The 15,432-nt window shown below is 38.9% G+C and overlaps 2 protein-coding genes across 2 annotated transcripts; one reads left to right on the plus strand and one right to left on the minus strand.

Moving 5' to 3' along the window:
- Positions 1 to 277: 277 nt before the first annotated feature.
- Positions 278 to 2,203, minus strand: LOC104088733 (uncharacterized). Its single transcript, XM_033654124.2, has 2 exons — positions 1,453 to 2,203; positions 278 to 1,080 (listed from the first exon to the last, which is right to left on the minus strand). The coding sequence occupies exons 1-2, from the start codon at positions 2,075 to 2,077 to the stop codon at positions 518 to 520; spliced, it is 1,188 nt and encodes a 395-aa protein (XP_033510015.1). The 5' UTR covers positions 2,078 to 2,203; the 3' UTR covers positions 278 to 517.
- Positions 2,204 to 7,353: 5,150 nt separating this feature from the next.
- LOC104088734 (protein VACUOLELESS GAMETOPHYTES-like) lies at positions 7,354 to 7,926 on the plus strand. The gene has a single exon (XM_009593466.4). It carries the CDS (start codon positions 7,354 to 7,356, stop codon positions 7,924 to 7,926), a length of 573 nt encoding a protein of 190 aa, XP_009591761.1.
- The last annotated feature ends 7,506 nt before the right edge of the window (positions 7,927 to 15,432 follow it).

A 15,432-nucleotide genomic window follows, 5' to 3' on the forward strand; every position in this document is an offset into this window, starting at 1 on the left:
AGATATCAAGAAAGAAGTAACTTTTTTTTTTTTCAAAGTTGCCCATGGAGTAAAGAGCCTATGAGTATTTGTTATATTTCCAATGAACAAATTAAGGTTAATAGGGTCAATTTTACTATTAATTAATACTAAAAAGTGAATTGCTTAATATGTATCAAAACAACCAAAAAATTAATTAAAATGAACCGGAGAAAATAGTATACGTGTCGTAATTACCAGCCGAATGTGTTGAATGAATCAAAATAATCGGAAAGTCAACAGATAATGAGACAGAATAAGAGTTCAAAGTGGAATTTTGATTAGTAGGGAATAGGAATGGTTGGAACTTGGAACAATTAAAATGCCAAACTAGGCAGGTTGACCAATTTGATAGTTGGAGGTAAGTTGGTCGCATGGTGATAATGCTAGTTCTTAAACTCAAGTCAATGTACTAAACATCCCGGTTAATCACGGGATCATTATTATTAGCTGTAAATAACGTCTAATTCTTTTTACTGTTTTTTATCTGAGAGAATTTTCAGAAGTTAAGGCTTCCAAATAATGCAGTCAAATCCAAACCACCAATGCCAACATTGCCGCCACCCATAAATGATTGCAGAAGTTCCATTCCTCCACTGCCGCCACCAATTCCACCACCACCTGATAATGCTTGTAAGACATTTACAGCTCCTCCGTTATTGAATCCACCCATCATATTTTGGTATAAATTTGGCATAGGATTAACTCCACCAGCAGAGGCATTATTCATAAGTGCTTGCGTCAGTTGCTGGTTTATTTCTTGATTCTGTCGAGCACTAGCAGCCATGATTTGTTGGTATATGTCTTGATTCTGCGGAGAAGTAGCAGCCATGATTTGCTGGTTTATGTCTTGATTCTGCCGAGAAGTAGCAGCCATGTGCTGCTGTATTAGTTGATTCTGCCGAGCAGTGGCTGCCGTGAACATTTCTTGTATCAATTTCTGTTGATCTTCACCTTGCTTTCTAAGTATTTCTTGGAGTGACATTTCATTGTTCTGCCTAGACCCGAATAATTGAGGTACAGCAGGTCCATGGTTAATCCCTTGATTCATATGATTTATCCCTGCAAGCACACACGGAAAATTCAACCTATTTGTTAGTAAAAAAAAAAGGGCTAAGTATGGTGCATAAAATATCTTGTATTTATTCGGGGTCCGGGTAAGGCCACACCCAACCTATTTGTTAGTAATTCGTCCATGTAAGTTTAAATGGATTCGGTTATGATCGGTCAGTTTGACTTTATTCAATGGGTTGAACCCGAAATGACATACCAAACTATTGGTTTAAAATGGATTAAAGAGTGTAACTCATCGGATTAAAGTGCAACACAAACCAATACAAAATCATATTTAGATATCAAAATTAGTATATATGTAAATTTGGAATTGAAGGACTTGAGGTTTGACATTGACATCAGATGCAGACAAGTTTTTACCTATAAAATGTTGCTGCTGAGGAGCAGACCTACTTGTAGTTGGGTTCTGATGGATATAACTTTGATGTGGTGGAGCTTGTAACTTTGTACAATTCAAATGAGCATCAAAACCACAAGTTTGGCATCTATAAAGCCAGTGATTGGTTCCAACATTCTTGCAAATATCACAACAGAAAGATTTATCAGGATAAGGAGGTGAAAACTTGAGCTCAAGCTGGTGATGATGAGACCAGTGAGTGACACATAGTGGGAAAATAGCACATAGTATGTGAAGGTCAGTGCCACAAGTTTTGCAGTGGTAAGAGAAGCCATCTCCTATTTCCCCACATGCATCACAGTTGAAATTCCCTTCAGGGTAAATGGGTTTTGGGAGGAGAGTGAAATGATGTTCTTTGTCAAATGGATGAGTGGTTTGCTGAGGCATTTGGGCACATTCAGTATGGAGGAAAAAATTGCAAGATTTGCATGTGTAGATTGATCCATTGGCTTGAATCTTGCAACCTGAACATAGTTGTGAAGAAGGTGAAGCAAAGTTTTGATTAGTGATTAGTTCTAAAGGGTGAGGGTGACTGAAATGATTTTTTGTGTTCTTGGATTGTTGAGATTCCAACTTCACCTTTCCCATCTCCAGCTATCTCTCTCTCAAATTTTGGAGGTGTAGCTTTAGGTATTTGATATTTAATAGAACTGACCAATTTTGGCAAGTAAAATAATGAATATATATAACTTAAATCCTTCGTGAATCTAAAAACAAAATGATTAGTTTATTTTCAGTTTAGTGCACAACTTGTTCACTAAATAAGGAAAAGGCAAGGGGCAGAATTTGGGGTGGTGGAGGAGATTAAGAATATTAAATGAAATTGTTTGCTGGTATGGTACCCAAGTCAAGGTCCATATAACGCGTTTTAGGAGGAAAATTGTCAAAATATTCACTAGGTGAATTCATGAGGGGATGTGCTATGTAGATATTAGAAATTTAAACTAGGATTGACGGAATTACTGATAAATTAGTTCTTTTTTTCTAATTTTTTTTTCATTTTAGAATGGGTATTCAATTTCCATGAGACCTAAAGATTTCAATCAGCTATCTCAGAAATTCGCACAGCAATCTCTACCAAAGGTTAAGAGGATATATAACATGTTTCTGCAAAAATCAGCTTATTTTATTTCTCAAAAGTATTTTTTTTAAAAGTACTTTTGGTGAAAAACAGTTTGTGTTTGACTAATTATTTTGAAAGGCACTTCTGAGCAGTAATTAGTATTTGGCAAAGCTTTTAAAAACTGCTTCTAAAAGCTATTTCAAATTATTTCTGCTTCTCCTCAAAACACTTTTTTTTCTTCCAGAAGCTTGGCCAAACACTTCAACTTAAAAAAAAAAGTATTTTTTTGAAGAAGAAAAAATGTGTTTCTAGGATTAGAGAAGCTTGGCCAAACAAGCAATCTCAAATTTTCGTAAATACTAAGCACTTGGTGTATAAAAGAGAAAGGAAATTTGATCACATAAAGCACCGAGCAGAAATGGACAAAATGCAAAGAATTTCATCTTGAAGCATCGAAAGCTGCATCTACACAGGTTTTTGCATAATAAACTTGATTGCTATGCTTCAAAGTCCTCAAATTCGGCCTGTGATATAGACCTTTCATTTTCAAGACTTGCAAAAAAGGCTAGTCCTTTTTAAGGTGCCCGTTATTTAAAAGATAATGGGTTAATACTGTCAAATAAGTATATATATGGCTCTCTCTGTTAGATCTAATTGAGATGCTTAACTGATAATAGTAGAAAATCATGCATTTGTCTAAAAGATCCATTTTTATTTGTTAACTTATTATGGAAATGTTAAACCAGCCTTAACGACATCATCCATGGGTTATAAAAATTAAGGAGAGTCTAGTTTTTTTTTTTGGTTCCTCATTTAATATTCGATACTTGCATTGGGGTCCGAATAAATTCGAATTCGTGCCGAAAAGTCTCGCATTTGAGGTAAAATATTCCCTAACAAAGGCGATTCCATATCAAAGACTCGAACTTGAGATCTCTGATTAAAGATGAATGAGTATTTATCACTCCAACACAACCCTTGTTGGTTAAATACTCAGGTGTTACTCTAGACGCAAGATACATTTGTAGCAATTTACCTCCGTGGGAAACTCTAACTTCTAAAAAATCAGTATGTCAAACTCTTTGGAAGTAACCAAATGTATGCCAATCGTGCTGTTAAGTCTTCACGACGATACATTGACAATTTGGAAGCTACCTATTGTGCATAAATGGTCCGCAATTTCTGCTCCCACTATATCCTTTTGAACGTTGACATTGTTGCTTATTGAAACTTAAGCTAAAGTTTGGACAGAGCTAAGAAGTCGTTTGGTTGGAGGAATGACTGAAAAATTCTTGCAGTGCAAAATTTAGTGTTTAGGTATTCGGCTTGGTTGTTATTTTCATTTTCGATATAACTAATTGGTATATTAATTTATACTTCAATTTAGATACTTCATGCAAAATGGGACAGCTATACCAATATTAGTTAAACAGGAGTTTTTAATTTCTGTATGACATTTCTTGCATTATAATTTATGTATTATATGAACAAAATATCCCTTGTGAGATTCTAAACCTCTTACTTATTATTTTATTTTATAATGTAATTTGAGAATTTCTTGGGGATATATATGTTCTCCGGAGAAGTTTGACGTCTAGCTTCTTACCGTCGAATTCGTATAGAGCTAGTCCAGAAATGTACATTCAAGGGGTTGACTTTCCATAATTGAAACAATCAATTAATCTTAACCAACTAATCTTCTATTTTATTTTTTTAGCTGGAAAAGAAAATCTTTAGGAGCTCCAATGTAGTCCTTAACAAGTAGTTGACCACATCTGCGTCTACAATCGATAATTTTCAGGATTTTATGGCGCGGCCTTGTTTTTATTTATTTCTTCATAATTTTTTATTGTGCAAATTCGTTACAAGTACCAAGCTATCGGATCTACAGAATCTTTTTCTTTTAATCGATTACTAAATATAATTCTTTTGTTTTTAGAGGCTTAAACAACACTCTTGCATCCATGACCTGTCATGTTGAATATTCAAAGTCAAGGCTAAGTGCGAATTTGCTACGGTCAACCCTCTATATAGCAACATCGTTTGTTCCAAGATCTTTTGATTTTTATAATGAATGACTGTTAAACACCAATAACAACATTTGACGTTTAAATTTTTTTGGCTGTTATAGATAAAAATTATCCAAAAATCGATTATTTTTCCCTTTTAATGTTACATATAAAAGATAAAAAGATTATTCAAATTTAAAATCTCAAAAGATATGCATATTTTACTAGTTAAATATTGAAGAAAGCTAATACAGTATTAATAAATTCATAACTAAATAAAGATTTAACTCTAAGGCAAATATTTTAAAGCTACCTAGAAAAATATATTCTTTCAAGATTGATGGAAAACTTTGTAATTGTAGCTTGTTTAGTATATTTCATCCTCTTATTAGTGATATAACGCTTGAATAGGTGAAAGTTCGTGTCCAAATTTTCAGCAAAAAGGCATCCAATAGTTTTTCCTTGAAGACAATCTAAGAGCTTAACAATTAAATTTTCTATATAAATATCTTTTGAAATTTGTCCAATGGAAAAGATATCATTTGCAAATTTTCAAATCTTATATCTTATGCAAGATAAAAACTTTATTTAATGAAAATGATTGTATGCACATTTTTAGAATTATTATTAGTAATCTTAAAGATTCTATATGGCTGTTATAAATAGGAAATTTTACAAAGAACATTCTGTTATAAATATGACTGTTGTTGTTATAGGTAAAAAGATGTTATAGAGAGGTAAACTACAACTTAAAAAATCGGTTAGGAGAAAAACTTGACTTTTATAGTGAATGAGTCAATGACGGTTATATATAGATGTTGTTATAGAGAAGTTTAACTGTATAACCAAGAAATATGTTGTTATTTAATTTATTTCTGCCTATCACAAAGAGTTTTCACCTCTCTAAACGTTTTTGAGTAGCATGTTTTGCTAACAATAATTCCAAGGACTACTTTTCTCTTGCTTTCGATCCCTATAAATACTTTGCCAGAAAAAGTAATTACTAGAACTTTTGCTATTTGCTAAAAGTAGTTTTGAGAGGATAGAAGTTGTCAATAGGTTCATTGACATATAATGAAGAATATGTTCGATTTAAATGACCTCTTTCCCGTGAGATAATATAATGAAGAACTTTACCGCTTTGAATGCAAAAATATACAGGGAAGTCGGAATCAATAAATGCTACTGCACCATTAAACTCTCATAAACATGACACATCCAGTCTAGTTGAAAAGAAAAAAGAAATAATATAATAGTTGGTCAGCTCCAACCAAACTAGTTGAATCACATTCCATTTTTGCTTCAATAGGATTACATCTAACCACTATCTTTTTTTCTTTCCTTTTTTTTTTTTATAAAAATAACTTGATTCATTATTTTATTAGGTTGTGATTGAGGTTCTCGCGGTCATATTCTGTTATTCTTCTTCCACTAACTCTTTTTCTGTAAAAACTTACTTGCTCCGAGTATTTGCATTATTTTCTCAATAAATTAGATATATAAACAACTATGTGAATGACTTACAAGTCGTTGGTCCGATAAATGACAGACAAATTTTTTTTTGAAATATTACTTAAAGATCATCTTGTAGATCTTGAGAAGCAAAACTGAATCAAAATTGGAAGAGTAATATATCAATTTTTATTTTTATTTTTTTGGAAAAAACTTAGCTTTCAATTTCCGTAGCCAAAAGAAGACAAATTGAATCGACATACAAACTTAATTTAAATATTTTTCGAGCATAAGCAATAAGGAATTTAATAAGGTTAACGTCTCAAACTTGAAGAATGTTTCGCTATGACGTAAAGGCATAAGGTTGACTTAATCAACAAAATTGTTAGTGTCACATTAGTGCACAAGGAGTTGGGTCCCATCTATGCCTGATCGTTGTGAAAAGGGAACAGATGAAAAAGAATTTAACTTAATTGGGGTTAAAAAAAAAGTATTTAACTAATGGCTAATAAAATAAAATATTATAATTTTGTTCCCTAAATTATTGGCATATTCTAGTTTGATCCTTGTACTATCTCACTAAATATATTTAATCTTCAATTAATAGAGTAAATGAAACTATATAGCATTACTTCCTTTTAACATTAAAGACGAACATTCACATGATTTTACATTTAAAAAATAAATTAAATTTACATACATTTGTTACTGAAAAGACCAAAAGCGCAGTCCAACAGTTGGGTGGCAAGTTGGCCGATCCGGGTCCTAAACGGGTCTCGTGGGCCGCAGTCTCGGGTCTTAAATAAAAAGGCTTAGCGGTCTCGAGTTAAACGGTCTTTTTGTAGGAATCGATCCGTGATCGGGCTCACGAACTCATAGTCACGAGCTAAACAGGCCGACCCCGCTGGCTGAGTGGACTAAGTGGCTAAGTTGTGATTTTTTTTTAAAAATTAAATATAAATTAGAGACAAAAAGATATTAAAAAAATATCTAAGGCAATGCCTTGTAAATTTATTATAGAATCGTGATCTAATTTTTAATTCAAATTTAAAGACAAAAATATTGTAAAAAAATATTTAAAGCAATTACTTGTAATTTTATTATAGAAATAAAACACATGACAATATCTTTCTCAGTCTTCCTCCTCCTCCAACTATAATACTATATTAATCTAAGGTTATACGTAGTATTTACTCCAATCACAAGGACCAAACTTGGAACTCTTTAACAATCAAGGGACAAAAAGTGTAATTCTCCCTTAATATAAATACACAACACGGTTTGACTTTGCAAATCAGATCACACAACAAGAAAGCTAAGATAGGTTACAACTTACAACAATGGAGATGACACCAATGGAACAATACTATAGCCATTTCAGCCATCGCCACCCATTAAAGATCTCCGATGTAGAAGAAGAAGATCAAGTCATCTGCTCCGGCTGCGAGCACGATCTCTCCGGCGGCTCCGCCTACGCGTGCACCAAAATGAACTGCAACTTCATCCTCCACGATTCTTGTTTCGAGTTGCCTAGGCAAATTAAGCACAAATCTCACCCAAAACACACTTTAACCCTCCTCTTCTTTCCTCCTTATGACGACGGAGAATTCACGTGCGATGCTTGTGGGAATTCGGGCCATGCTTTTACGTTTCATTGTGAGAAATGTAAGTTTGATCTTCATGTTGAATGTGCTTCGTTGCCGGAGATTGAAGAGAGGAAAGATCATCAACATCCTCTTACGTTGTGTTATAGTAATGTTTTTTTTGGGAAGGATAAGGACGTGGATTTGATGTGTTATGTTTGTCAAAGAGGTGTTGGGAAGCGTTGTTGGTTTTATTATTGTTTGGCTTGTAAATTTGCTACCCATATGGATTGTGTGTCTACTCAAGAAATTCAAGTTTCAGAAATTTGAGAAACTTTTTGAAGTTTCTTTTCCCGAAGTGCAAATTTAAGAGAAAATGTATGCCTTTGAAGAAATCCAATATTAATCGAGAGCTGCCTTTTGATGTCATTTGTTTGATTGACACATTTGTGATTAATTTTGTCTTTAATTCATTGAACCTTGTTGAGTGTTTTTTCATTTTTCTCGTGGTTGGTGTTAAAGCAGATTAGAGCTCGGAAATGGATAAATATGTACTGGTAAGTTAGCTGGATTAAGATATTTATTGCTAATAAGATGGATTTGAGATGATGTATATATTAATATTCTCATTTTAATATATCGCACGAACAGCAATTCTCCTACCAAAGTAATTATGCTTAATCAGTCTTATTGTTTACCCAAAAAAATGGATAACAATTAAATTTGTAAGTAGTTTTAATCATACGTGAATTAATTCAATACAAACGAAAAATTACGTTAGATTAAACATATAAAGGGCATAATAGATTGTCAAACCACTTAAGGGGGTGATTTAGGATTCAATAACACCCTTAATGAGATGTTTGCCATTGATCCCGGACTCACAATAACGAAGCACTGATGAACAAGAGTAAGAACTTTGAATAACATAGAAAATAATAGTATATTGCCTTGATATGTGTGTTACAGTATCCTTAATGAATAACCAGCCCCCCTTTATATAGTAGAGGAGTTTTTCCCTAAGTACAATTCAATAAAAGGTAAAAATCTTTCATTTAACAAATCACCGGTTCTCTGCCGAGATCTACGCCGTGATATCCGGTCGGTCGCGGATATCATGGCCTTTTGTTAGTTGTGCTCGATTGTCTGGTAATGCTCTCCGAGGCTTTTGGGATTTGAACTGGACCTGGGGGTCATGGCCCCAATACTTCCAAGGGCAGGTGTTCTGCCCTGACCTCGGACCAAGGGGCTTCTTGCCTCGATTTCGGTCCCTTGCCTTTACGTTCCTTGCTCCATTCACTTCATTGGAAACCGAAGCGTCCCACGGACTCGGTTTCACCCGTATACAGATAGTCCTTTCATTTCTCGGAGAGTGGGTTTACGGAAACGATGAGAAATGACATGAGAACCTCGATTCCTACTTCAATACGCCGTGACAGAAATGACAGAACCCGAAATGTCCCGTCAGTCGCGTCATAATGACCTCAAACGTGTGTCGACCCTCGACAGACCGTCCCTGAACACGAAACGACGCAAAGCCTCTATAAATACTCCCCTCCTTTGTTCATTTTTTACTTTTTACCAAGCTTCTACCTTTGTACCTTCAAGATATTATTGCCTTTCTTCATACCCCAACTTTTTTTACCTTCGTTCTTCAAGAGTTTTCAGCAAATCACTGGTTTTCATTAATCTTTTACCCAAACCAACGCATTTGATTTTCTCGGAAAGCTTTTACCCTTCATCTCCTAATCTTCCTTCTCACTTCTCCTAACTCTTTTTTAGATAACAATGGCAAAGACTTCTAAGACTGTTCCCCAAAAATTTGCTACTTCAAGGCCGACCACCGAAGTCGAGGAGACCGCTCCCGATATGATTGACCTTGAGAGGTCCACTCCGGGCATGGCTACCGATGAACCGGAAGCCGAGCCTCCCTTTAAAATATTCATCCCCGGTGGAGTGTTCGGTCGCGGACGACTTTAAGGTCGAAAAACCCTCATCGGTGCAAGGCCGATACGAGGTGGTGTCTAGGTACATTTTCTCCATCATCGAGGCCGTTCTTCCTGCGGTTCGTAAGGACTGTGGCTGGGCGGATAAGGACATAGTAATCCACGGGCCCGATGATGACATTACTACCCATGTGGAGAGGTATATGATTGTTTACACTTACCCTTTCATACTGGGCCCGGTGGGCTCGGTTATTCTGGACTTCTGTAGGAGGTATGAAGTGTGCCTCGGTCAGATCCACCCATCGCTGTGAAGGATCGTAATCCGCCTCCGATCCTTTGTGAATAAAATCGACTCTTGCTTGTTCACCATCGATCATCTACTCCGCATGTACAATCCCCGAATCTTCTAAGTGGGACTGATAAAGCTCGTACACCGGGCCAGCAAATCCCCATTTTCAAGTATGGACGAGGACCAGGATTGGGGCTGGCGGGGACGCTTTGTCTGGGTGAGAACCGCAGACTTGATACCTGCCGAGTTGGCCATTCCCCGAGAATTGGAATGTATCACGCAAGTATATCTTTCTTTTAAATGTCAATTTTATGTTTTATTTTTTATTTTCTCATTAGTATTTATTGCGGTGCAGCCCTTGCTCGGGTCCCAAACGCCATTCCTCGGCTCAAGGAATGGATCGAGGGCAATTGCTCGCAGATACCTTATTCTGAGCGCTCATGGTGCGAGCTCTCGAAGGGCCGTTAGGAGGCTCGTTCTCATGGTAAGATCTTTTTCCCGGATAAGTTACATTAGGCTCCCCTTTTAGCATCACATTCTCATTTTCTTTCTGTTCTTTTCGCATGCTTGCCTAAGACCATTGAGCTTAGGCCTTCAGTAGGGGATGAGGACTTATGCATTGATCTCTCTGCCTCGTGACAGCCCGGGGCTGCTGCATGAGAGAAGAAAAAAAGAAAGGCTCCGAGTTCCCCGAGCTCGAAGAAAAAGAAACCAAGATTGGCCCGCAAGCCAAATGAGAGTTCTGGCTCTCGAGCATCCGACTCGGGCTTAATTTATCGGCTCAGGGATGAGCCCGAAGTGGATGATATTCTTGTGTCCCGTAGAGCGGGTGGTTATTGAACGAGGGATTCATGAGGCCGACCTCCCTCAGATTAAGGAAGTCGATGAGGAGATCGGAGCCGAGACTTCCCAGGATGTCGGCCATGCCTCAAAGGAGACACTCGATGTGATATATATTTTAGGGTCGCTTTCTTATACCGAGTGTATGCTCAAAAAGGCTCGATCAACAAAGGAGCGGTCCAACGAAGGGGCTCATGGTGTGGACGATCCCCTCAATTCCTTTATTGAAGGTGTGGACTCAACCGTCCTAGAAGACTTCTCCGGGTCGGGTGATTTGGAGGTGCCGAGGAAAGACCCATATTCAGAGGTTGGCAGGCTAAACTCGAGCACAAAATTAATCATCCGGTTCCCCACCTCGAGCATGGATTTAGGCCAATAGCGGTCAATAATCATCACCGTCCCGGAGGATGCCCAGGTTCTTTCTCCCCCGTTGGAGTAGCTAGCTACCTCCGGTGCCTGGTGATCGAAGAAGACCAGGCAAAAATGAATGAGGTGGATACGCCGTGCTTGTTTGACGAAGCACAGCAGGTGCTGAACCGGGTAAGGTGTCATTACACTCTTTCATCTTCGGGTTTAATTTTTGATATCTCTCGTGCCTTTTCTTTTTTCCTTTATATTTTTGAAGGCTTCGGTACTTTATCACGAAAGTTTTCCTCCGGTACCGGGCTGAGGTCAACTAGCTCGAGACTGAGGTCAAGGAGATTGGTGAGAAGAGGGACATGTATAAGCTTCTCAGTGAGCAACGTGAAGAAGATGCTAAGAGACTCCTGGCTGAGTTGGATGCGACTCAGAAGGAGCATGCCAACTTAGTGGAACATGTAAAGATTTTCGAAATTAGTGATGATGAGTTAGACATGGAGACTAACGGCCAAACCCTGCAGGTTCAACAGAAGGTTGACATGATCGACCAACTCTAAGCCAAGATAGACGAGGTCAAGGCCATGGTCGAAGGGTGGAAAGGAAAAATGGACCGATTAGCTTCGGATAAGGAGACTGCCCGGGAGTAGCGGGCATCGGTGAAGGTCCAACTCCGAGTGGTGAGAGAAAATGCCGAAGCACGGGATTAACGAATCGAAAATCTCCAGTCTCAGCTGGGCTAGACCATTGCTGAACGGGATGCCCTCGGTAAGGAGCTTGAAACAACGAAGTTTGCGTCAGAAATAACCAGGGCCTATGCTGCAAAGATGGTGGCCTAGTACAGGGTTGATGCTGAGGCAGCCTAGGACTGCCTGAAAGTTACTGTCAAGTATGTGAAGTAGTTGTACCAAAAGGAGGCCCTCGAGGAGGTCTATGCTCAGGGTTTTGACCTGTCAGTCGAGATCAAAGATGCGAAAAGGCTCGAGGCCGAGGCCAAGAAGCTAGCTAACCCCGAGGTTGAGGAAGGCTCTGAGGGCTCCGATGAACCCGAGGATGGAGAAGACCCCGACGGCTCTGGTGACGAGGTGGGTTCCGGTGAAGATCAGGCCTAGTTACCTTAGGTATTTTCTTTATTTTTGTATTTTGTTCATTTTGTTGAGGCCGTTATCGTTGGCATTTGTAAAAGACTTTTATTGCAATGTATATAAGGCTTTTCTTTTCCCTTTGGCAATTTTTGAGTTCGTTTCTTTTGGCTTCCCTTTTATGTTTGTAAAGTTTTCAAATGCCTTAGCATGGAATAAAATATAAAAATAAGGTCTTGTTCGGAGGTTTGAACAAGACTCGTTCTCGATGTAAACTTTGTTTGGATCTTGTGGGGAGCTCGGTATGACCGGAAGCTTTCTCCGAAGTGCTTGTTTAGATATTTTTAGATTGTAGTTTTGCCGAGTGTAGCCTTTGAACCGGTTTGGAATTTTTGAAGGCGTTTATGCTTTGATTACCGGTTTCGGACGTCTCTAAGCCGTTTCTAGGGTGGTCGTAGCCTTTTAAGATACAGTACTGCCTAATAGGCTTTGTACCTCCGGGCTTCGATACCTGAGCCGTCCGAACTTGCCTTGGCCGATAGTCCCCGAGTGGGAGTGGCGCCAGATAGGCTTCTGTGCCTCCGGGCTTCGATAGCCCGATCCGTCCGAATTTTCCTTGGATGACAGTCCCCAAGTGTAGGTGATCTCTTGGATCCGGATAGAGGCGGCCCTTGGGCTCGATATCCTTAAGGAAAAAATGTAATAGTCTTAAGGGGCAAAATATGTGTCTGCTTTTCTCTTGTAATGGATTCCTTAGTACGCTTTAACATCGACACCTGAGGAACGTCGACCCCATCCATGATCATGTTGAAGATGTGCTGAGGTTCTTCTTGCTCGATCTTCTTGTTGGAGTCCCTATTCCTGAAGTCATTTTTGGCTCGATCACTCAAAAACTCTCGGAAGTGTCCGTTGTTGAATAAACGAGCTACTTCCTCTCTCAGTTGTCGTCAGTCCTCGATTCTGTGGTTGTGGGTGCCATGATATTTACGTATTTGGTTGGGGTCCCTTTGGGCAGTATCGAATTGTAATGGTCGAGGCCACTTAGTATCTTCGATGCGTCCGATAGCTGATACGATGGTAACAACGTCATCGTTGAAGTTGTACTCCAATAACCTAGGTGCTTCCTTAGACCCAATGGGTCTATCAAAACTTATTTTTCTCATAAGTCCCCTGTTATTCTAACCTCGGTAGCTCCCTATTTCACTCCTCACAGTGTTGCGTACGGACCCATTACCCTTCGATCTCTATTGTATGGTTGATACCGGTCTCTATTCGATCTTGGTTCACGATCAATGTCTCTCTTGGATATGTCACCAGATCCGACGGGATAAACGGACCCGAAAGGGGCCCTGAGCTGGTCGTCTTCGACCCTAATCTTTGATTAGTACCGGTTATAGACGTCGACCAAGGTTACTGTCGGGTATTCTATCAGATTTTACTTTAACTATTGTGAAGCCAATGAGCTTCGGGGATTGAGTGCTTGGGTGAAGGCCTGAATGGCCCAATCATCTACGACCAGAGGCAGGTCCATCCGTTCTATTTGAAACCTAGATACGAATTCCCTGAGCATCTCGTTATCTCTTTACTTTACCTTGAAAAGATCTGATTTCCTGGTCTCGACCTTGATGGCCCCGACGTACGCTTTTACAAAGGTACCTGCAAGCATAGCAAACGAGTCAATATAATTTGGGGGTAAGTTGTGATACTATATCATAGCTCCTTTCGCAATGTCTCTCCAAACGTTTTCAACATAAAGGATTCGATTTCATCATCTTCCAAGTCATTTCCTTTGATGGCACATGTATAAGAGGTCACATGTTCGTTGGGATCGGTTGTCCCATTATACTTCGAAATTTCGAGCATACGGAACTTCTTTGGGATTGGCTTTGGAGTTGCGCTCTGAGGGAAAGGTTTTTGGACACTTTTTTTGGAATCCAGGCCCTTCAGTATTGGTGGTGCTCTCGGGATTTGGTTGACCCTGGAGTTATAGGTCTCCGTTTTTTTGTCGTTGGCTTTGATTTTCTTTTCTCCTGATTTCAACCATTTTGTCAGTTCCTCAAGCATCTTTATTATCTCAGGGTTGGTCATGGATTCTGCTTCACTCGCCTTTCTGTGACAGGTTCATTTTTGCGGGCATTTTCCCGAGACGATCCGGCTCTGTTGGGGCTCAGCTTTGGTTCTACAACTGGGCTATAGCTGCCTGTTGAGCCTGTAACATTTCGAAGATCACACGCAAGTTGTTCCCGTCACCTTCGCCGTCGCATATTCTCCGGGATATCGACCGGGCTCCCTCGCGAATGCTATTTTTTGGGTCAGTAGGAAAGTTTGCTTCAATAGCCATGTATGATTTAGCATCGATCGGATCAACGATCGGGACTCTGTTGGGGTAAGTAAGGGGAACCTCGTTGCTGGGTACCACACTAATGTTTTCGCCATTGTGGCCGGACTCAGCATCCACATTCAAATGGGCAGATTGGGAGTTCCACAATTTTAATATGACATGAAATAAAAGCTCAAAGAACAAGTGTAAAATAGAGTGTGTTATAGAAGTTTGTATCAAATTTCCACTATTATCCTTAGCCAAAAGGTGGGCGCCAAACTGTTTATCCTGAAAACGGATAACAATTAAATATGTAAGTGGTTTTAAGGATACATGGATTAATTCAATACAAACGTTAAATTGCGTTAGATTAAACAGATAAAGGGCGTAAGAGATTGTCAAACCACTTAAGGGGGGTGATTCCGGATTCAATAACAGTCTTAATGGGATACCTGCCCTCGATCCCGGACTCACAATAATGAAGCATTGATGAAAAAAGTAAGAACTTTGAATAACAGAGAAAATAAGAATATATTGGCTTGATATGTGTATTACAATATCCTTAATGAATAATCAGACCCCCCTTTATATAGTAGGGGAGTTTTACCCTAAGTCCAATTCCATAAAAGATAAAATTCTTTCATTTAACTAATCACCGGTTCTCTGCCGATATGTGCCGAGATCCACACCGTGATATCCGACCGGTCATGAATATCACGGCCTTTTGTTGGTCGTACTCGATTGTCTGGTAATGCTCTCCGAGGCTTTTGGGGTTCTAACCAGACCCGGGGGGTCATGGTCCCTATACTTTTGAGGGCGGGTGTTCTGTCCTGACCCCGAACCAATGGGTTCTTGCCTCGATTTTTGTCCTTGCCTTTACATTCCTTGCTCCATTCACTTCATTGGAAATCGAAGCGTCCCACGGACTCAGTTTCACCCATATACAGTTATAGAGTGCATTGCGCAAATCTAATATTTTATGTGGGAGGACATAGATGCATT

This window comes from Nicotiana tomentosiformis, chromosome 1, assembly GCF_000390325.3.
Source record: "Nicotiana tomentosiformis chromosome 1, ASM39032v3, whole genome shotgun sequence".
NCBI classification, from domain to species: Eukaryota; Viridiplantae; Streptophyta; class Magnoliopsida; order Solanales; family Solanaceae; genus Nicotiana; species Nicotiana tomentosiformis.

What these genes read in the sequence shown, in the direction of transcription:
- LOC104088733 (XM_033654124.2), bottom strand. Translation starts at nt 2,077, where the DNA reads ATGGGAAAGGTGAAGTTGGAATCTCAACAATCCAAGAACACAAAAAAT. An exon ending in TCAGCAGCAACATTTTATAG is followed by an intron (nt 1,081 to 1,452) that starts GTAAAAACTTGT and finishes GTGTGCTTGCAG; the next exon opens with GGATAAATCATATGAATCAA.
- LOC104088734 (XM_009593466.4), top strand. Translation starts at nt 7,354, where the DNA reads ATGGAGATGACACCAATGGAACAATACTATAGCCATTTCAGCCATCGC.